General features: G+C 38.8%; 1 protein-coding gene across 1 annotated transcript in view; it reads right to left on the reverse strand.

The window, feature by feature from the left end:
- Nucleotides 1–253: 253 nt before the first annotated feature.
- The window catches only part of fhip2a (FHF complex subunit HOOK interacting protein 2), a 31,224-nt gene continuing 7,496 nt past the window's right edge, over nt 254–23,981 (reverse strand). Inside the window, exons 3-17 of the mRNA XM_062994947.1 lie at nt 22,759–22,928; nt 18,986–19,090; nt 18,769–18,891; nt 17,894–18,106; nt 13,803–13,999; nt 13,319–13,433; nt 10,967–11,043; nt 10,620–10,812; nt 9,176–9,348; nt 8,818–8,961; nt 6,359–6,449; nt 3,076–3,219; nt 2,752–2,892; nt 2,185–2,288; nt 254–665 (exon numbers count right to left, since the gene is read on the reverse strand). Coding sequence (XP_062851017.1) covers nt 554–665; nt 2,185–2,288; nt 2,752–2,892; nt 3,076–3,219; nt 6,359–6,449; nt 8,818–8,961; nt 9,176–9,348; nt 10,620–10,812; nt 10,967–11,043; nt 13,319–13,433; nt 13,803–13,999; nt 17,894–18,106; nt 18,769–18,891; nt 18,986–19,090; nt 22,759–22,928 — 2,102 coding nt within the window. The 3' untranslated portion in view covers nt 254–553. The remainder of the gene's footprint in view (nt 666–2,184; nt 2,289–2,751; nt 2,893–3,075; nt 3,220–6,358; nt 6,450–8,817; nt 8,962–9,175; nt 9,349–10,619; nt 10,813–10,966; nt 11,044–13,318; nt 13,434–13,802; nt 14,000–17,893; nt 18,107–18,768; nt 18,892–18,985; nt 19,091–22,758; nt 22,929–23,981) is intronic.

Below are 23,981 nucleotides of genomic sequence, written 5' to 3' on the forward strand. Positions count from 1 at the left end.
AGTGTGAAGGTTAACAGCACCGGTCCCTAAATTTAAACGCAGCCTCACAATTCTTTTTATTTGGCATACATTTTTCAGAGCCTGGAAATAGCAGCTAAGCTAAAACTGATCTTTGCGAACATTTTCCGGAACTTAAATAAAACAAGTGTTTCTGTCCGAGACAAAACACAGGCTCCATTAAAACGAATTTAGATCCAAGTAAGACTAAAAGCTGAGCATTAAAAAAAAACAAGCGAATGAGCTGCACATTGCAAATAAAAGTAAAAGATGACTGAGTGAACATAAAAATCAACAAAGCATAAGAATGTGCATGCTAAATGCGACTACGACCATCATCTATTGTCACAGCTGGGAAAATTTGACCTCTGAGCTTTTCCTCCTTTCTGCCTGACCTCCTCTGTTGGTTCTCAGTTGAATGACTGTACTCCATCCTCTGTAGGTTCTGTAGACAGCAGCAGGATGAATGGGGTTTGGATGGTTCCTGTGTCTGCTGTCCACTCTGTGCCTGTCTGCACTAACGAAGCCTGTGTCCCAGGGCAGAGCGGGTGGACGATCAGGGGGACGTGGTTGCCGACGCATGGAACTTGACAAATGCGATGGCGGCCAGCTCTTTGCAGAACTCCTCCAGGACGATGACTCCCTCCAGTAATGTCATGTGATCAATACTAAAGAAGAAAAACCATCATAAGGGGAATTACCTTTCACTCTAATAATATTCAGAAGACCAGAATGACGAATTAATTAATAAGTAATTTCATGTGTAGCTTATTGTTGAGAGCAACTATTTAAAATTAAGGCTGTCATGCGATTACATTTTTTAATCGAGATTAAAGAGCCAAATTAATCGCGATTAATCGCAAACTAATAATTAAGCTAAATTTGAACAGTTATGCACATTTTTATTGCAAGAACCAGTTCTAGATGCAACACCAGTGGTGTAACTAGGAGCTCATGGGCCCCAGTTAAAAAAAAAAAAAAAAAAAAAAAAAAAAAAAAAAAAAAGTTGGGCCCCCTCAACAAATTGCATATGCTGATGGCTGAACAGAAAGAATTAAATGATAAATTACCATTTAAACACCTATAAATACCTAAAACAATGAAGTTACCAGACATTATATATAAGTTATTGACTGTAGCTATAAAAAGTGTTAATAAATACAGTCCATGTAAACGCTTAGTCCATATAAATATCAGATACAAATGTGTTTTTAAAAAACTACAAACATCACAAATATAAATCATGTTTATAACCATGTGATAGAATAACCTGAATAAACTGTAGAGATGAAACATTACGCAGTTTCACTTCTGTCTCAAACAGTACCTGACGGAAGGGAGGCGGCGATATGAGGTTTTGATGGACAGGTCTAGCAGCCAATAGAAATACTCGTTACAAAGATCGAGTGATTTCATTCATCTTTTCATCAACACGTAAAAATAGTGAAAACCGCTAAAAGTAGTTTTTCATCGGACAGCGACAATAATTTATTACTTTTTTCTGTTTGACTGCGCTGGCGGGTCACAAGTAATGCAGTTTAAAATAGGCCGTATAAAACCAGATCCGGTGTGGACAGAACACCGCGGACTTTGGACTTACTGCTTTATACAGTCCAGTGTGATCCATTTAACAGCAGTGTTTGTAAAGTTCTGTGTACAGTTCATGCGCTTTACATCCAAATTCATCTGAAATACAGTTCATTACCACAGAGACACATATTTATCAATCGCGTTAATTAACGCATTAAACGACAGCCCTATTTAAAATATATTCTTTATAATTATACTGTTTGCTGAAGTGAAGAAAAAACTGTTTCTTAGCAACCAGGTGATGCAGGTTGTTATTTTTTTAATGTAATTTTCTAGTATGGAGGAAATTCACCTATAAATTAATAGCTAACACTATAGGATGCTTAAGTATTAAGTATTTTAATCACAAGACCAGGTAGTAATTCCTGGTAATACCACACCATTCCCCAAACCATGAGCATCTATTGGATATTTCACACATTATTTATACAGCTGAAAACAAAGCATATAAACGTTCCCATCTTATGTCCATATATGGATATTCTACATCATATATGAATGAAGTTACACAATGCCTTCGTCATTACAGTCTTGCAGGTTATTATTTAAGAACCAACACTTCCTGTTCCATAAAATGTAATCAAAAAAAATTGATACCTTGACCCCTCTGGTTCCATTCCGAGAAGCCTCTTCCTCACCAGGAGTAATTTAGGGGTGAAATCAGAAATCCGGTGGATCCTTAACATTAAGTCACCAACCACCTGACAGAAACATGAATATGAGTAAATACTCCTCAGAAACTGTTTGGTCAAAATATGTGGACACCAAAGCTAACAGGTGTATGAAATCAATTATATCAAATAAATTCTATGCATCCAACTTTGTGACAACAGTTGAAGTAGGTCCTGCTGGCATGGGCACAAAACAAGGATTGAACTCGGCCCTGTCGAATATCTTAGTGATGAATTGCCAGGACTCCTTATCTAAGATAACTGCCCGACCCCACAAACGTTTTCTTTTCTGAATGGGTTCAAATTCACACAGACACACTCCTGGCAGAAGAGTTGAGGCTGCTGTTGATGCTAAGGGGCCCAAGTACACACTGATGGTCATGGTTTTGAAATGAGATATTAAACCACGTTCAGATGTCCACATATTTTTCAACACAGTGTACTAATCTCAAGTTTTTACTACAAGCACATAATGATATTAGAACAGTGTTACCCTGACGATGACTGAGAAGAGGGATCTGCACCCGGGTGCCAGGTTGATGTAGGGGTCCAGCAGGTACTCATGCATGTGAGGATGTGGTAGCAATGACAGTTTGGATAACACTGACGTCACCTGCAAGTTGACATCGTATGGCTGGACAGACACAGAGAGAGAGAGCATAATCAACTACAGAACAGATCTCATCACACCTGCTGGGGGTGTCAAAACTAGTATCAGTAGTAAAATCTAGGGTCATAATTTTAGTGGTGATATCAGCCGGTCAGAATCTCTTCAAAATAATAATAATAGTAATGACGACAAATTAAAAAAACGCACCTGGTCGAGGATCCGTCCCATTCTGTCAAAAAGCACTTTGAGAAAGTGTCCTTCATAAAAGGGGCTGTCCAGGTTACACTTCTCTATTGGTTTTGGACTGCTGCGCCAGTCCCACCTCAGGCAGATGCCACAGTAGTCTCGAAACTGTACAAAAACATACAGTGTATCACAAAAGTGAGTACACCCCTCACATTTCTGCAAATATTTCATTATATCTTTTCATGGGACAACACTATAGACATGAAACTTGGATATAACTTAGAGTAGTCAGTGTACAACTTGTATAGCAGTGTAGATTTACTGTCTTCTGAAAATAACTCAACACACAGCCATTAATGTCTAAATAGCTGGCAACATAAGTGAGTACACCCTACAGTGAACATGTCCAAATTGTGCCCAAATGTGTCGTTGTCCCTCCCTGGTGTCATGTGTCAAGGTCCCAAGTGTAAATGGGGAGCAGGGCTGTTAAATTTGCTGTTTTGGGTACAATTCTCTCATACTGGCCACTGGATATTCAACATGGCACCTCATGGCAAAGAACTCTCTGAGGATGTGAGAAATAGAATTGTTGCTCTCCACAAAGATGGCCTGGGCCAGAGCGGTAGAGAGAACAGAGTGGCGACACTCCCATAGGGAACCGTTGGAAAGGGGGCGGGACATTTTTTCTGCCCAGCTTCCGGGTTGTGGAGCTCTGTATAGTTCCAAACAACCCATAGAGCCCCATTCATTTCCACTACTTATCAAACATTTTTAGCTGTATGTTGCTTTGTTTTAAAAAAATTATGAATTTAATGTCATTAATATACTTAATACTGTTATTGTTTAGCATTTGCTCAGCACTAAATGTTACATGTTTATCTTAATTAATAGGTATAACCCAATTTAGCTTAGTCAGTTAAGCTTAATTAATGACACACGAGTCTTTTCACCTAAAATGAGTTGATTAATCAAGATTCTTGTTACAGAAATGATCATAAAACATTAGAACCACAATAAATCATTATACTTTTACTTTCATACTTAAGTACATTTGAAGGTAAATTTAGTTTAGTACTTTAGTGGAGGTAAAGAGTATTTTTACTTTTACTACTACTTTTACTGGAGTAATATGTTACCTTGGATATCTCTACTTTAACTCAACTACATGGTTTGTCTACCTTGTCCACCACTTACATTAGACAAAATGAACTAGTGCATATTCATAATGAATTCATTAATGTATTACATGTAGGAATCAATTATTAATCACTCATGAAATAAGAGATGAATGAATGCTTTTTCATGTACCTGCACTATAATGTTTTTGGTACGGTAATGTGTTTATCAATCTGTTCATTCAGTGCAGGTAAACCTTATGAATCCAGCACATGACTTAGTGTTTAGCAAAAATGATTATTATTATGAATCCTCAGGAAAGTGAAGGGAGATTAGTTTATGCAAAAATCAAAACATAAAAAACTTTAATGTCTATACTGTATATTGTCTCTACTACTTAAGGATATCGCATTATGTAATGTATGCTAATATAATGTACTGTGTGTTAACAAGAACGACCTATTAACAAGTCATTATAAACATCAATCTTCCACTTTATATACCAAATTGACATTAAAGCAGATGCAGTAAATGTAAACGCAGTTGAAAATACCCAGAAATTGTACAAATGTTTATTATTTGCCGTTTAATATTTCATTTACTGCTGCCTGTCCCATTTGAGAACATGACAGCGCCGGGTTTGTTTGGAACTATTGAGGGTTACATGAACCACGTGACCGCGTAGCGGCGAGATCAAGGAGTGTCGCAACTCTCTCTATCTACGGCTCTGGCCTGGGCTATAAGAAGATTGCTAACACCCTGAAACTGAGCTACAGCATGGTGGCCAAGGTCATACAGCGGTTTTCCAGGACAGGTTCCACTCGGAACAGGCTTCGCCAGGGTCGACCAAAGAAGTTGAGTCCACGTGTTCGGCATCATATCCAGAGGTTGGCTTTAAAAAATAGACACATGAGTGCTGCCAGCATTGCTGCAGAGGTTGAAGACGTGGGAGGTCAGCCTGTCAGTGCTCAGACCATACGCCGCACACTGCATCAACTCGGTCTGCATGGTCGTCATCCCAGAAGGAAGCTGACGCACAAGAAAGCCCGCAAACAGTTTGCTGAAGACAAGCAGTCCAAGAACATGGATTACTGGAATGCCCTGTGGTCTGACGAGACCAAGATAAACTTGTTTGGCTCAGATGGTGTCCAGCATGTGTGGCGGCGCCCTGGTGAGAAGTACCAAGACAACTGTATCTTGCCTACAGTCAAGCATGGTGGTGGTAGCATCATGGTCTTGGGCTGCATGAGTGTTGCTGGCACTGGGGAGCTGCAGTTCATTGAGGGAAACATGAATTCCAACATGTACTGTGACATTCTGAAACAGAGCATGATCCCCTCCCTTCGAAAACTGGGCCTCATGGCAGTTTTCCAACAGGATAACGACCCCAAACACAACCTCCAAGATGACAACTGCCTTGCTGAGGAAGCTGAAGGTAAAGGTGATGGACTAAACCCAATTGAGCACCTGTGGCGCATCCTCAAGTGGAAGGTGGAGGAGTTCAAGGTGTCTAACATCCACCAGCTCCGTGATGTCATCATGGAGGAGTGGAAGAGGATTCCAGTAGCAACCTGTGCAGCTCTGGTGAATTCCATGCCCAGGAGGGTTAAGGCAGTGCTGGATAATAATGGTGGTCACACAAAATATTGACACTTTGGGCACAATTTGGACATGTTCACTGTGGGGTGTACTCACTTATGTTGCCAGCCATTTAGACATTAATGGCTGTGTGTTGAGTTATTTTCAGAAGACAGTAAATCTACACTGCTATACAAGTTGTACACTGACTACTCTAACTTATATCCAAGTTTTATTTCTATAGTGTTGTCCCATGAAAAGATATAATAAAATATTTGCAGAAATGTGAGGGGTGTACTCACTTCTGTGATACACTGTACACTTAACTAAATATATGCAGCTTTTTCATTGAACACTACTAAAAATTGTTTTTGAATGCGATGTACAAGAAGCGTATGATCAGGTGTCCACAAACTATATACTTCTCAAGAATTAAATAACATAAGCACTTCTAGAAAATAACGATGTAGCTCAAGACTATTAGCAAAACTGCACATTGTTTTACCTAACATGCATTCTAAGCTTCTGATGGCTTGCACACTGTGCACAACATAAGAAATCAGTACTACTGTAAAAGGGTAAAAATCAGTGGAGGAGGTGCAGATCTCACCTGTCTGTGGGCATCCCTTAGATACGTGTCATAGCCACTGCCTTCCACCTGATAGGATGACTTAGCCTCATCCGGAACCAAACATAAGAAACTGGATGACAGAGAGGAGAAAAAAAGTACATATGCTTAAATGTTGTGGTTTGTTTGTTTTAACGTCATGTTTTACACTTTGGTTACATTCATGACAGGAACGGTAGTTACTCATGACACAAGATTCATCAGTTCACAACTAGGTTATATCGAACACAGTCATGGACAATTTAGTATCTCCAATTCACCTCACTTGCATGTCTTTAGACTGTGGGAGGACACTGGAGCACCCGGAGTAAACCCACACAGACACGGGGAAAACATGTAAACTCCACACAGAAAGGACCCGGACCGCCCCACCTGGGGGTTTGAACCCAGGAACCCAGGACCTTCTTCTTGCTGTGAGGCGACAGTGCTACCTACTTAGCCATCGTGCCGCCCAAGTGTTGTGGTAAAGAACACAAACAGATGAATCCTCAAATTAATCCAGAAGCTCAAATTTTAGACACTATTAATGGAAAAAGCAATTAACTAGAAAAGCTACTTAGGCTTGGAAAAATAAGGGTTAACGGAGAAAGATAAATGGATGCAATTAGAGGAATAATGAACAAAAAACAAAAACCACTTTCACCAGTATCTCACCAGTAGTCTGAATTAAACTGATGGCCCCTAATAATAATATTAATACTACTACTACTAATAATAATAATAACTATAATGAAAACAAAACTACTAACAGTTTTATTGTTAATACTACTACTTTTAATTATAATAATACCAAAAATACTACTACTATTAATAGTAATAATAATATTAATATTAAGTAAACTACTATAACAATACACTAATATACTAATAGCAATTAATAATAAAAATGTTAAATTAACAGTGACAAAACCTAAGACATTTGACATTTTAATACAAAAAACAAACTATTTTACTGTATATTTAATGTACTAATTTTAACATATCAAAGTAAAATGTATGGCTTATTTGACACCATAACAATTAAACATATATACAATTAATTCTTGGTTAATAAAAAAACCTAAATAAACAAATAAATACATATATAAATTAGGGCTGTCAAACGATTAAAATTTTTAATCGCGATTAATCTCAGAATTTCATATAGTTAATCGCGATTAATCGCATTTTGGTTTTTTTAAAGGAGGTGGTTTTATTGTTATGGCTGATACATACACTAACATACACAAAAACTCATTCACAATCAACACAGTCTTGTTCCCTGGGTTCTGACAACTCATACTAGCGACTATATTACTTGCATCTTTGCACAATATTGGATTGTTTTTGCACCTTATTCTACCTGCTGCTATATAAACCCTACGCTGCTAACTGGATATCAGAATACGTTTTTATTAGGGCTGTCGAAGTTAACGCGATAATAATAACGCGTTCCAGTGTTGCCAGATTGGGCGGTTATCCGCCAAATTGGGCGGATTTTGTTGGAAAACAATTTAATAGCATTTAAATAACACTTCTGTTTAAAAGAAAATATTCAGTTTTAAGAAGCACCAGCATTGTAGAAGGCTATTAAAAGTAAAGTCAATTTTCAATGCTGATTTGGCTTAATAGTGTTGGTCAGTCTGTATCATATTCTTGAAATGATAAAGTATTGCAAAGGAATATCTTTGAAATTCTTCCTCATAATGTTAAGGTTGCTATATTTTGGTTTTTCACTTGTCAGGGAAAATTAAGAGAGAAAAAAAGCTTATTATTATCATGCGAGTGATATATATCATTTACGTGATCTGCGTATCACGTTACCACTGTACGTCACTGAGCTGATATGTGCATCAGGTGAGCAGCGGGTAACGGCGTGTTATGTTTAAGTGTGATGCTCCAAGTTGTGGATAAAGCAATAAAGACAAACTCGTTTTCCACATAACTAGTGTCATTTGTATTTAGTGGTTAAGTACAAAACATAACAATGCGGGTCTTCGTGATGTAATTCTACATGGCACTCACTGCCTGTATAGGTACATTTTTTCTGTATAGAATTTGCGTTAACGGCACTATTTTTTTAAATCGCGTTAAATTGAGATTGCGTTAATGCGTTATTATCGCGTTAACTTCGACAGCCCTAATATAAATACAATAAATAAATAATACCTGACAAAAATTGTTACTCTGCACCAAAAAACATTGGCGCATACATTAAAAAACAAACAAACAAAAAAAACAGTATCATACGCCAAGGTTTTTCAAACTTGTGCGCGAATGCCCCGTTGTGGAGGCTTTATGTTACATCCTGTATAAAGAGAGCAAGATGCATTGTGCTGCCTGGGTCGCATAAAAAAAATCATGGACAAAATGTGGGCCGCTTAAAAAAAAAGAAAAAGTTTGAAAAACCCTGCCATACACAATGCTCAAACTTTTTGATTCACACTATACAGCTTACAAACCTGTTAACAATTTTGTGCACCTCCGTTTTCCCATCAGACTTTGCATGTTCTATGCTGGGTGGCGGTGAACAGCTCAGCCAGTCAGGGCTGGACAGCCTGGTGTCTGGAGACAAATCTGAAAACAGTGGGTCCTCCTCTAAATCACTGTAGATTCAAAGAGAAGAAAGTGAAATTATTTTTAATGAATTTTTCCATGTTATTCCCAGCCACAGAAGAATTCGCATGGGGGCCTCTAATTTAAGACCATGACAATGCAAACTTGCCTTGACTGAACAATGACATACCGTGACAGTTTGAGGTTTCTTTTGTCACTTGGCATGACAAAAATGTTCTACAAGAGTGTGTAAATCATTCTTACACCGAATCGTGCGGCTGGCCGTTCTCCATGTGCTCGCGTTCCTCTCGCTCCTCTTGTGCCTTGTACTCGATGTAGTTCCGTTCCTCGAGGTTGCGCAGCACCAGGTTTTGCAGCACATGCTGGCACGGCTTCTGCAGTAGCTGCTCGAACAGCCGCAACGTCATGATACTGATCTGCACAGAGAGTAAATCGGTTACTCTCCCTGGAACACCAAGTGCATGACCCCCAACCCAAAAAAAAAACAGGATTACAATGTTACCGTGATCAAAAATAGCAAATACCAACCATTCATTTGGGCAGTAGGTGCTTTTTGTACTTGCTCTGGATTATCGTCCTGTTGCTGGATCTAACAACCTAGTTTTAGCTTCTTGTTAAAGGCAGACTGATTTTCATTTTAAATCCCCTGGTACTTCATGGAGTCCATGATGCCATGTGTCCTAACAGGTTCCCAGCACCTCTTTGATACTAAACAGTAGAAATGAGCTTCTGTTGTGTCAAATCACCCTTCCCTGTGTGAACCTTTTGTTCCTTTCGGCTGCTCCTTTAGGGTTCATCACAGCGTATCTTGTCTGCATAAACTTGGCAACACCAGCAACCCTCCTATTGTTTTTTATCTGACCTTGGTAATGGCACTGTGAGTGCACTGATTAGTGCACTTCCCCCTGGCTTGGCTGTTTCAGCCTGAGGACACTATGCAGACACATGACCGGCAGATAGCACTGTTGATATTCAGACCTCGGATAGGGTACTTTGCTGCTGTGCCACCCAGCTTAAAAGTTAAATATAACATTAAGCTATAGTTAATGTTCCATTAATAATAATAATCCAGGGGACTTATTTGTGATTAGTTGAATAAAAAAAGACTTTTGTCTTGTGAGCCATCTAAACAGTGACATCTATATTAAATTTAGAAACTGCAAATCTACTGTGCTTGGAGATGGTTCTAACTAACTACAGACTTTATTAAAGACTAGACCGAATAATAACTCTATTATTATTTATTTATTGCCAGTTATAACTTTTAGTTCATTTAATTCTGTGTTTGTATGATTTGTGTAAATCCTATTTATTTAAAGTTTCCTCCAGACCACCCAAGAAGGATGGGCCCTGCTGAGTCTGGTTCCTCTCAAGGTTTCAGGGAGTTTTTCCTTGCCACAGTCGCCCTCGGCTTGCTCAACAGGGGTTTTTGTATCTGTTGGTCCTGGATTTTGTAAAGTTGTTTTGAGACAATGTCTATTGTAAAAAGCGCTATATAAATAAAGTTGACTTGACTTGACTTCTTCTTCCATGGTAATAAATAAGTTATTTGGCCTTTGTCACCTTATAATTGTACCCCCATTACATCATGGACTTGTGAACACCAGTTAGCTTAACAATTCACTCCAGTAAACTTTAGAAAGTAAAGTATAAATACAACCCCTGACTGCGGGTTGCAAAGATTTACCTCGTCAGAGAGGTGATCACAGTGCCCAATGAGTCTGTGCCTCAGTGGATTCTGAGTGATGCTGGCAGGCGTCTCGGGACCCACATCCTCACCCAGAAGTAAGTACACAGTCTCCAACAGCAAGGCCTCTGAAGTCACCTGTTTGATAATCCTATTCAACAGCGCAGTGGAGGTCAGGATGCCCACCTCTGACCTGTACACACAGACCCCTTTTAATCACACATGGCACAAGATACTACTATGTCAGGATTGGCTACAGTTGGCGACTTCTATGAGCATATATAAACAGGGCGAGTTAGGCTGAACCTCTTTGTACATTTTTGAATGTGTGTAAAGGGGTCACTTACGTTTGCATGAGCTGCGGTTCCATCACCGGGACAAAGAAACTCTCTCTGACTGCTCGGGCTAAAGCTGAAGCCGCTGTCTACAAAGCAACATGAAAGAATAGAAATAAACCCAAGCAACTACATCTTCTGATAATTATGTTGAACTTTGACTTCTCAAATAGGCTGATAACATAAACTGGTATTAAACTTTCTTAGCCTTCATCAGAAAACAAATAGACGAGCATTGCTGGCATGTTTCTTTTGGTCATGTCTCTGGCATGACTGTGTATAAACACACACAGCACGTACTAAATGGCATTTCAATTAGTTTATACTGGATATAAGATGTCAACTGGATAAGAATTTACTGATGAGTGTAAACACTTTGTAGCTTCGTCATTTCATTCTATGACCTTCATGACAGGGATTCATTCGCAGAGCGTCCCGTCAAAAAAGCAAACCTGGTCACCTTTGAAAGACAACGCAGTGTTATTTTGTCACATCACGCATCGAAGTGGACACTCGGCCAATGGATCTTACTCACTGAAATTAACGGCAGTGACGCATCAGTGTCCATATAAACACAGCTGTAAGGCTACATGAACTTAATGGTATTTAAAAAAATCTTAACATTATGAAAACATTAAAAAGGTCTGTGTTCCTAATTGCATATTTGTAAACTACATAGTAGGTCTATGAAAGCCTTCATGACCTTGTTACCTGCACGCTCTCCCTTTTAGTTATGCTGTAATATTTAGGGCTGCCGGAGTCTAAAACTCTCTGTAAAACTGTTTTACTCAACTAGCATTGTACATTATTAACTACATTCTCCGTTGTTTTACCCCGAGGGCATTCTGATGGAAACCTGTTTACCCGCCAAGGTTAAGGATTGAAGTCGAGACTGCCAAGACAACAATGCTGCTCCTGCCGGATGTGACGGGTCTGGCGTAATTGCACCAAGAATGACAAAAACTCACTACAGTCTTTATTGAAGACTAAACCGAATAATAACTCTATTATTATTCTTTATTTATTTATTTTAGGGCTGTCATGCGATTACAAATTTTAATCGAGATTAACCGTGATTAAAGAGCCAAGTTAATTGTGATTAATCGCAAACTAATATTTAAGCAAAATTTGAACAGTTATGCACATTTTTATTGCACGAACCATTTCTAGATGCAACACCAGTGATGTAACTAGGAGCTCAGAAGTTACAATATCTGCCTCTGGTATTTTTAATGCACAGTTTTTTTAATTGTACTTAATGAAAAAACTGTAATACAATAAAAATGCCTTGGCGTGAGGTGAGTGGTTGAGTTCATGATGTGAAGGACCCCATTCATCTTTTCATCAACAAGTAAAAATAGTGAAAACCGCTAAAAGTAGTTTTTCGTCAAACAGCTTTTTTCTGTTTGACTGCCCTGGCGGGTCACAAGTAACGCAGTTTAAAACAGAATATGCGGGCCGTATAAAACCAGATCCGGACAGAACCCCCCGGACTTTATACATGCTGCTTTATACAGTCCAGTGTGATCCAGTTCTGTGTACAGTTCATGCGCTTTACATCCAAATTCATCTGAAATACAGTTCATTACCACAGAGACACAGATTTACGTGGCACAAACAGCCAAATAAAAAGTTAGATTAAAAATTTTAAATCATGATTAATTGTTTTAATCGCGATTAAAATTTTAACACGTTAAACGACAGCCCTAATTTATTTATTTATTGCCAGTTATAACTTTTAGTTCATTTCATTCTGTGTTTTTATGATGTGTGTAAATCCTATTTATTTTAAGTTTCCTCCAGACCACCCAAGAAGGATGGGCCCTGCTGAGTCTGGTTCCTCTCAAGGTTTCTTCCTGTAATTTTCAGGGAGTTTTTCCTTGCCACAGTCGCCCTCGGCTTGCTCAACAGGGGTTTTTGTATCTGTTGGTCCTGGATTTTGTAAAGTTGCTTTGAGACAATGTCTATTGTAAAGAGCGCTATACAAATAAAGTTGACTTGACTTGACTAATTAATCCACTGCAAATCGTATAGTTACACACTTTGTAGCACATAGGATGCCTTTAAGCATGCAGCCAGGAAATCAAACGTAAGTGTTGTGATGCTTCCCATGAGACTTTCTACTTCATAAGACATGTGGATTCAATTCTGCTGTTTTAGGGGTGGGTTTTAGACTAACTTCAGTGATTACCCAAGTCCGATTTTTTTGCCAGGGTGTTCTCAACAAATCTCATTACGGTAACGGTGGCTAGCAGTGTGAGGCTAAAACTCCAATGACAGGTGTAAACAGGGCCAAAAGCATAAGATCCGGTTGGCCAAACTACCATCCTATATGCCTACAGTCAGATTTGCTTTTATGATTACCTTCTGGGCCTCCTTTATTAACTGATCACAAAAGTCCAACCAGGACAAGAAGGAAATGAGTGCTCGCTTCCCAGTAAAAGCTGTAGCGTCTTCTTTCAGACTGTAAACGTCTAGCCTGAAAATAGATAAATAAAAACACACAATTCTCAGTGTGCCAATAATTTCATATCCATTTTAATCCATATTAACAAGATTTACGTCCGCACGTGTATGTATATGCTCAAAAGTATGTGGACGCTACCCCTACATATTCAGGTTTGAATCTGTGGATTAATAACAGGCTCTGTTACAGCTGCAAGAGAGTTTGACTCCATGTTATTGCTCATAGGTTTGGAAATGGATATCCAACAAGCTCACAGTCAGGCGTCCACATACTTTTAATCATATAATGTGTTCAAGTGAAACAAGGGACATCATTTTAATAAAAACTAATATTGTGAGCATATTTCAAATACCATGAATTGTTTGAATTGTTCAGCCTCACCCCCAGTTAACAGACTCAACGGTCTCGATGTCCAGTGGGTCCATAGACTTCGGCAACGCCTGGTAGAAGGCAGCAAGGCGACTCGTGAGCAGCTCACACAGATCTGTGCTCTCGGTCAGTGTTTTAGCTGCTACAGGCTCGGGCAAGCTGACCAGCAGCATCAGGCCCTCACATGCCTTCACCACAACACGACCATCCTGTGGGAAACCGAAACACACAGACATGCTTTTACTATGGTATTAAAATAGAGTGACCTCTATGTGATCTTTACAGCTATAACAACAGCCACTCTTATGAGAATTCTTCTCACAAAACTTTGAAGTATGTCTGTGGGAATCTGTGCCTATTTAGTCAAAAGAGCATTTGTATGGCTGGCACTGATGCTGGTCAAGAAAGCTTCAATTGATGTTCCAGTTCATTCCAAAGCAGCTCAGTGGTATTGGGGTCAGGGCTCTGTGCAAGTAGGGCTGCAAATATCGATTATTTTTGTAATCGAGTATTCTATCGATTATTCCAGCGATTAATCGAGTAATCGGATAAGAAATACTTTTGCTTTAACAAAGAGCAAAAACAAATACATATTAGATTAAATAAGACATGTTTCTTAAACCAAACTGTACATTTGTATTCCTTGCATACAGGACAGTTTAACATTTTTTAAATGCAAAAATAAATCAATTTACTTTTAAAATGTAAACAGGCAACCTGAAACATCAGGTCATCAAGTCATAAATAATAATTAACAAAAATACATGAACATAAGCCTGTAATTTGTGCAACTTTCAAAACTCAAAGTTTCAGCTACAGCTCACGCAGAACATAAAGCTTTAATATTTTGTTGGGAGGTTTTGTGGTGTTTGTAGGGGGATAAAAATCTGTCAGGATTGTGTCTCTAGATGAGGTAGATCTGGTGTGTGTGTGTGTGTGTGTGTGTGTGTGTGTGTGTGTGTGTGTGTGTATATATGTATGTGTGTGTTTGCCTAAATCTTCATAAAAGCCTGTGGTGGTTGAAACAAAGTAAAGTCAGTAAACATGAGTAAAGTAAACACGACGCTCTGATGGTGTGGATGTTATACTGAGTTTTAGTTTTATCAGCTTAAAATGATCTCAAACTTTCTGTGGTTTTCTCTGTCCAGTCTCCTCCTGTTCGCTATTTTCTCTCTATATTTTGCAGTCCGCGCTATCAAATCTCGGCTGCGTCCTAAACTGATACGTTCAGTTCGCAGGAGCGGCGAACGTGTCCAAATACGTAGTGTTCATTAAACTGTCCGCAAAAAGAACCCGGATTAAGTCCTGTTAAATTCTGTTTATGTTTAAGATATTTGGGACGCAGCCCTCAGATTCTTCACGTCACCTGCACACAGCGTTAAACACGCTGCGCAAAAGTGAAAGTCGTCTGTGTAAAACACCGTGAACTGTATATGGTTGTGCGGATTAAACGATTCCTCGATGCAAAAAATTTGAATCGATGATTTTTAGTAATCGATTTACTCGAGGAATCGTTTCAGCCCTATGTGCAAGCCACTGGAGTTTCTTTAAACCAAGCTTTTCTTCATGTCTTTAGAGAACTTGCTTTGAGCACGGTGACACAATCATGCTGGTACGGGAAAGGGCCTTCTGTTGCTGCAGAAGCACCTTATATAAGTGATTTATTACACCGGTTAACAACTGTTTAACACATGAATTCAATAAGTAGAAGCGGTGCCCCTATACTTTCGTCCATAGACAGTAGTGTACTTCATGTACTTTATTCCTTTTATATTGAGTGTGTTCTACTCTCTTACCATTTTAGACTGTTAGGCTTATATGGAGTGCACACTACTCTAATACAGAGGTCCCCAACCTTTTTTGCACCAAGGACCGGTTTCATATAAGATATAATTTCACGGACTGGCGGGGGAGGGAGGATTTAATAATATTGCTCACAAACGATGTAAAATGAGCTTTTTTCACTGCAACGAGATGCTGCTCACGAGATGCTGCTTCACTGCAACGAGATGCCACCTAGGCATGACATGAGACAATAATGCCCCGAAATAGTGATCTCTAATTATTTTTTCTTTCTGTACATCCCGGTAATAAATAGCCCACGGACCGGTACCGGTTTGTGGCCCGGTGGTCAGGGACCACTGCTCTAATAGACACTAATCATTTTGATTTGATTTGATTTTACTTTCATCAAATGCTTTATCTCGTTTAGAGTCAGTGCCACTATGAAACATCAGATGAAAAGCAGGAATACCCTGGACAGGGCAGTATTCCATCGCAGGTCTTCGGGTCTCCCCCAAAGACATAGCCAATTATGTCTGTGTAGATGAGTCTGTGGTGGGTACTGAACTATTGAGCGTTTAATAAACATTTATCCGGGTATTTACCAGGCACTTACCAAGCTGGAGTTGCGTAAATACAAACTGGAGTCAAGATTCTCCAAAGTGCTCATGTGTAAACAAATGTGATCTACTTAGACAGGTATCATTAACGCTTAGGCACAGTGAAGAAACAAAAGGATCCATTGAAACCAATGCTGTTGCCTGTTCCCAAAAATACACTTGGTCAGAAAGTATGTGGTCGCCGTTTTCTAATTATTAATTAATCTGGCATTTAAGCCACACTTAATGCGAACAGATATAAAAACTAAATTCCAAAAAAATGATGTGCTTTCAACTTTGTGCCAAAAGTTTAGAGAAGGCCCTTACATGTTCCAGCATGACTGTGCTTCTGTGCACAAAGCAAAGTTCATAAATACATGGTTTTACCAGATTGATGTGAGAAATTCCAGAGGCCTGAACTAGTGTCTGATTTTGTAAAAACCTTTTGGACCGAATGCGCACAAACTGTGCAGGTTTTATTGTAATTTTAATTTTACTTTAACTGATTTTAATTGTATTTCAGTGGTTTTATATTATACTTGTGTTATTTTCAGTATATACACCGATCAGCCATAATATTTAAACCACCTCCTTGTTTTTACACACTGTCCATTTTATCAGCTCCACTTACCATACAGAAGCACTTTGTAGTTCTACAATTACTGACTGTAGTCCATCTGTTTCTCTGCATGCTTTGTTAGCTCCCTTTCATGCTGTTCTTCAATGGTCAGGACTCTCCCAGGACCACCACAGAGCAGGTCTTATTTAGTTGGTGGATCATTCTCAGCACTGCAGTGACACTGACATGGTGGTGGTGTGTTAGTGTGTGTTGTTGCTGAAGTTTTTAAACACCTAACTGTCACTGCTGGATTGAGAATAGTCCACCAACCAAAAAAATCCAACCAACAGCGCCCCATGGGGGGCGTCCTGTGACCACTGATGAAGGTCTAGAAGATGACCAACTCAAACAGCAGCAATATTTGAGCGATCGTCTCTGACTTTACATCTACAAGGTGGACACGGTATTTAAAAACTCCAGCAGTGCTGCTGTGTCTGATCCACTCATACCAGCACAACACACACTAACACACCACCACCATGTCATTATCACTGCAGTGCTGAGAATGATCATCTACCTAAATAATACCTGCTTTGTGGTGATCCTGTGGGGGTCCTGACCATTGAAGAACAGGGTGAAAGCAAGTAAAAAAGGATCTAGAGAAACAGATGGACTACAGTCAGTAATTGTACTACTACAAAGTGCTTCTATATGGTAAGTGGAGCTGATAACATAGACAGTGAGTGTAGAAACAAGGAGGTGGTTTTAACGTTATGGCTGATCGGTGTAAGTGTCAAGTTTCAGTATATAAAACAACCCCATTATTTTACATTAGCCTAAAATATATGCAGTTCCACCGGACCATGGAACGCATTAACGGGTTTCTTATACAACCTTATGGCAAAAAATAACTTGAAAATCAACACCTTTTAAACTCGACACCAGTCCCAGAACCATTTGACGTCGAGTTTCAGGGTACCTCTGTATATGCTGTTTAATATAATTTATTTCATATACCTAGTAATGGCTGTGCGTAAAACACCTGAAGTGTATTTATGAGAGGATTCACATATGTTTAGCCATTTGGTTTATACAGGCAAAAATGAATTTATCAAAATAGCAAACAATTAACAAATTCAAATGAATGAAAGTGGCTGACTTACTGGGCTCTTTGTCAAGTTGAGCAGGGAGCTGACCAGGTTATAGCTGCTTATGTTGCTGTTACTTGTGGCCGCTGCAGCACTGGCTCCTCTAGCAGGGATGCTCGCATCACCGTCTGTGCCAACATTCTTTTGTTGCCCCATATTCGTAGACGATGTATCCTCTTTTAGACCTTGAGCTCCAGATTCTTTACCATCTTCACGTTTTCCCTTATTCTGCAGACATAATGCACGGAAATAAATCCACAACCTTAGACCACTCAGATGACACCACGATAAAAGCCCTATATACAACTTAACCTTTTTTTCTGTTTATTTATGTATTTTATTAGGATTTTAATGTCATGTTTTATACACTTTGTAGTTACTGGTTACACAAGGTTCATCAGTTCAAGTTTAACGTCAAACACAGTCATGGACAATTTTGTATCTCCAATTCACCTCACTTGCATGTCTTTGGACTGTGGGAGGAAAGCGGAGCTCCCAGTGGAAACCCACACAGACATGGGGAGAACGTGCAAACTCTACACAGAAAGGACCTGGACCGCTCCACCTGGGAATTGAACTCAGGACCTTCTTGCTGTGAGGAGACAGTGCTACCAACCGAGCAGCCACCATTTTTCTGATTCTTTTAATAATGTTATGGACTGTAGATGATGAAATATTACATCTCATGATAACATCTTAATTTGTCAATGGATTGCAGGAATTATGAATTAGCATCTATTTACAAAGTCAATAAATAAATAACAGTGGTAAAACTCTAAATATCTGTTCTTTGTTATCTTTTCAGTGAAGATGCCTATAAAAGATTCTCTCTCTGGTGTCCCAACTTTATTGAAATTTGATTTATATAATTATTGAAAAACACTGCTTACCTCCAGAAAGAAATTAACCAGGTAGGGGTCTTGCTTGAGCTTGGCACAGACAATGCAAAGGAACTGGATCTCTTCGTTCTCTGTTGGAGCAGCCAGCACCTCGCCACAAAGACGAATCAGTTTCTAAAAAAAAAAAAAAAAAAACGACATATGAGAACACGGCAAGGTGGACATTTAAGGTCTGATACATTATTAGAACATGCAGCTAAGATCGTACCTGTACAGGTCTGTACACGTTGATGTGAGGCAGGAGAGGCTGACGAATCCGACCCAGTAGTTTAGTGTAGAAGCTCAGAACCTGCTGCTTCATACCAGGTGGACACTAAATAAAAGACATATATATATATATATATATATATATATATATATATATATAGACATATATAAATACCTGATAAAAAAAAAAAAAAAAAAAAAAGCTCGCACACAACATATACAGTACAATGTATGGCCAATCATTTATGGCCACCCAACACCTAAACTATGCATCCAAAAAATGTATAAATTAGTGCTGGGGGGTATGACGGTATGTTTGGTATACTGGCTTTGCTTCTTCGTACGGTATGGATTTTTTATATGCCGCCATACCGTAGCATAGGGCTGGGCGATTTTCACGATTAATTCGGTTAATTCGAATGAACGTTTTCACCCGATGTTAGAATGTGACAATCGCGATTGTTTACATACTTTATATTTTAATTAAAATACCAACATGTCACAAAGCAAAAACTGACCAGACGCTCGCGGAATATAAATCAGGGAAAGTTTAATATGAAAAGGGCGAAAACAGTGTACAAAATCAGGTAGAGTCCAAAACCAGCGAAAACCAAAACAGTAAACGGAAGACAACAAGGATTATACACGGTAACGGTCAGATTCAGTAATAAGGAGCGCAAACACGATCTGCAAAACAAAACACAAACAGAAGAGTTTAATTAAGATTCACTGAATCAAAATACGGAGCCGATGAGCGCGATCAGGATTGGCTGGAAAGTAACGAATGACATTTACTCGCGTTACTGTAATTGAGTCGTTTTTTTTGTGTACTTGTATTTTTTAAAGTAGATTTTACAGCCTGTAATTTTACTTTTACTTAAGTAAGTTTTGTACTAAGAATTGTAATTCGCTACATTTTAAATCACATCCGTTACTGAGTAAAAAAATCGCATCTGGGAAACTGCTGCAGTGAATTCTGCGATAGGGAGTCGGATCTTTTGTCTCGGTTCCTTTTAAAGAGCCGTATGTATGTAACGACTCCCAAATGCGCGAATCGGTTCCTTTATTTTGGCTTAAATTCAAGTTCAATAGAATCGAATCATTCTACGACACATAATAGTGGTCAATACAGTTTGAAAGTTTTATGGGACTAAAATGACACATTACACATCCCTAAATGTTTAAAATGTTGTATCCACCCCCCAAATCACAAGAGGACAAAATCAAAGCTGAGCTGAGTGATCACTTGATGCCCCCCAGTGTACTGATACAGACTCACTCAGTGGTGGAAACAGCACAGTACAGGCTCGTGTTCCTTTTAAGAAACCTGTAAAGAACTTTTTGTAGTTTTTTTTCTAATGTAAGGAGGTTCTGCTGAACATTATTTAAAATAAAAGTTGTTTGTGAGCTATTCTTAGATATAGATCGATAAGGATATAGATAATTTAGATCTATTTTGTTTTAATTATTGTTAATTATTGTGATATCGTTATTGTTATAAAGTTCGAGTCCCTTAAAAGGATAATTATAGGTGTTGTTACTATTTTTGCACTTCTGCAGCCTTTAATTACAATGCAAAAAAAGAAATTTGAGTCTTATTTTAATTGCATTATACAAGAACAAAAAAAAAAATCGAAATCGTAATCGACAATCGGGTATAATTTTAAAATAATCGAGAATTTTTTTTTTTGCTAAATCGCCCAGCCCTACCGTAGCATAGTTAATACAACAGCTGTAGGCTTCAAGATTATACAATACTGTTTGCTGCTAAAAGCACTATGGAGCGCTGTACAGATTAAGTACAGCTTACTAGTTAGCCGGGTAGCGTTAGCACAGCAGTGTTAACAGATGAGAGGGGTTTTCTCAATATGGTGGGGTAAAAAAAAAAAAAAAGCAGAAAACAGATGGAGGATAAAGAGAGGGAGACCAAAGATGCATCGGAAAGACCTGCCAAAGAAATAAGCTTTTTTGTTCTGACACAGATTGAAATACTATATACTGAACGGTTTGTCGAGCCACGGATGTTGCAAAAAAGCAAACGATGGAGCGACATCACTACAGGGACAAAAATACTTTAGTTTAATTGCTATACCGACGTTATACCAACAAGACCAAAGCAAGTCGAAAGCGTAGAAATATAAAGTCGTCCACTTTTCTACAACAGACCTGTGATCAAGTTGGACAGTGGAATCATACCTCGGTATAACGGTGCACTTTGTCAGTGGTGACTGGGAGATGTTGTATTTGTTAAAGGAAGAGCTAACAATAATTGTATAATACTTAATATTGCACCTGTTTCACGCATACTGAATCCATCATATATTGTGTCATTTTGTGGGGCAAAGCTTATAGTAGTATATTCATTATATACATGGTGAAATGAAAATGTTTTACACTCTATGTACTTACGACAGTAAAATCAGACACAGAAATATAATAAGTTCCAGTCATACAAAAAATAAAACATACCGTGAAACCGCTAGAGTCGTAGATAAATAAAAAATTAGTCTGTTCGCCCTATGCTGCTATAACATCACTGACTCTATATGACTGCAGGGATTCACTTCCAATCAGTCGCAAGAACCTCAAATATGTCAGGCAATGATATCTGATATGAAGGTTGCTTGACGTCTCATGTAACAGTTCTTCCCAAAGGTGCTAGATGGAGCTGATCTCAGGGTTCTGCGCAGGATAATCAAGTTCCTACTTACAAATTATGACTAATAATTGTTACTGAATACAATACGAGCAGTGGAACAGGGGAAATTGGCTGAGATGGGGCTTAAACCAGCAAGCTTCTGATCAATAGTACAGTAGATTAACCCCAAAACTATTGTTGTCCTCTTCACCAAACTTTCATTGACAAATCCTCTACAAGGTTTTTCCTGCTGAAACAGGAAAGGGCATTCCCCAAACTGTTGCCACAAAGTAGTTTGATTGCTGTAGCATCAAGAATTCACTTTATTGGAGAGCAAACAGCACCAGACCATTATTTCTTCCTCATAAAACTTCCACTACTCCAGGATGAATTGACATTGTGCATAGAGAGCTTAGGCTTGTGTGAGGCTGCATCTTGTAACTCAACGTCCCCTAAACTCGAAATCTTTAAAACTTCACTTTGTCAAAAAAAAATTGTACCCTTAAACTCAACGTTTCCCTTAAACTCGATGTGTGGGCTCACACACATCATCAAATTCACTCTGACAGCATCCACATACATCTATGTTTCCTCCTGTTTCACTTTTAAACTTGTGTTACAGCTCAGATTGTAAAGAAGGAGGTATTAGTGAAATATGAGAGTGGTGTTAGCGTTACTGAACTCACTAAGGAATACAGTGTTTCAAGATCAACCATCTCCACAGTTACAAAGCATAAGGAAACAATAAAGTTTTTGTCTTGTATTTCAGTATTTTTATACTATATGTGTGTTAATTTCAGTGTACGAGTTCAAAAACAACCCCATTATTTTCAATTAGCCTAAAATATATGGAGTTTCACAGGACCATGGAACAAATTAACAGGTTTCCCATACATCCCATAAAAAAAAATACTTTTAAAACTTGATGCCACTCCCGGAACCAACTGACATTCCGTGACAAACACTTGTCATGCTCACGTCGCTTCCATGGACAGAGGAGACAGTTATACAGGCTTCAGGGAGTGTTTACTAAGCTTTTATGGTTGCCTGTGTGTGTGTGTGTGTGTGTGTGTGTGTGTGTGTATGTGTATGTGAAGAGGACGAAATCACTTAGACACCAAAAGAAAAGTGCTCACATCAGCCTTGGCCAGAGTGTAGAGCGTCTCCAGAATCTTGTGATGGAGCAGGTACTCCATGCAAGGCCCCGTCTCTCCAGACTCCCTCTCGCCCTCCTCCTGGATCAGGATGTCCAGCATCTGCTCCAGGTGAGAAGGGATGTTGGTGTCTGTGACTGGGGCTTTATCATCTACAAAGAAGACAATGTACTCGGTTAGATCTATCACTGATAAGCAGGGAGGCAAATTTTTCACAATTATTGCAGCTTCACATTACAGGGACAGTGGGTAGCCTAGTGGGTAGAGCTTTGAACTATCAACTGAAAAGTTGAAGAGTTTGAATCCCAGCTCTGCCATGCAACCACAATTGGGTCCCTGAGCAAGGCCCTTAACCCTCTCTGCTCCAGATAAAAATAATTTTGTTGTACTGTAGCTCTGTATATGCATATTTGAGAAATAAAGGCCATGTCTAAGAAACTGAGAGAGAGCTTATAGTCTGGATTTAGTGCCATCTGATTTCCACCTTTTTGGACCTTTCAAAGAAGATTTAAGGGGAAGAAGATTTTCATGTGATGATGATGTGAAAGCAGCGGTGCATCAGTGGTTACACGCTCAACCATTTTTGCTGATGGCATTAAAATGGTACGACGATGGAAGTTAAATTTGCAGAACCCTTGAAAATGAACTGTTCTTTCTGACTTTGTGTAAAATCTACATTTTGACTGCTGAAATGGTTTACGTTTTCATTAAGTATAAGACCTGTTGATATGATGTTTGATATTTTAAAGGGACGCTGTAAGCGTTAACTGTCGACGACTAATACAATCCAAACTGTAAAAATTTGCACTGCTAGTAAACACGGGTGGATGATTTAACCCCAGGGCAGTGGTTGAGGTGCTTCAGTGGTTATAGTACAGAACTAGTATTACAACCCCAAATCAGAAAAAGTTGGGACGGCGTGGAAAATGCAAATAATAAAACACACAGAGTTTCTTACATTTACTTTGACTTTTATTTGATTGCAGACAGGATGAACCTGAGATATTTCATGTTTTATCTGCTCAACTTCATTTCGTTTATTAATAAACATCCATTCCTGCATTTCAGGTCTGCAACACATTCCAAAAAAAAGTTGGGACGGTAAAGCATTTATCACTTTGTAATGTTGCCATTCCTTTTTACGTTTTGGCACTGAGGATACCAAGTGATTTAGTGTTTCAGCTTTTATTTTGTCCCATTCTTCC

The sequence above is a fragment of the Trichomycterus rosablanca genome, chromosome 5 (assembly GCF_030014385.1).
Source record: "Trichomycterus rosablanca isolate fTriRos1 chromosome 5, fTriRos1.hap1, whole genome shotgun sequence".
NCBI lineage: Eukaryota > Metazoa > Chordata > Actinopteri > Siluriformes > Trichomycteridae > Trichomycterus > Trichomycterus rosablanca.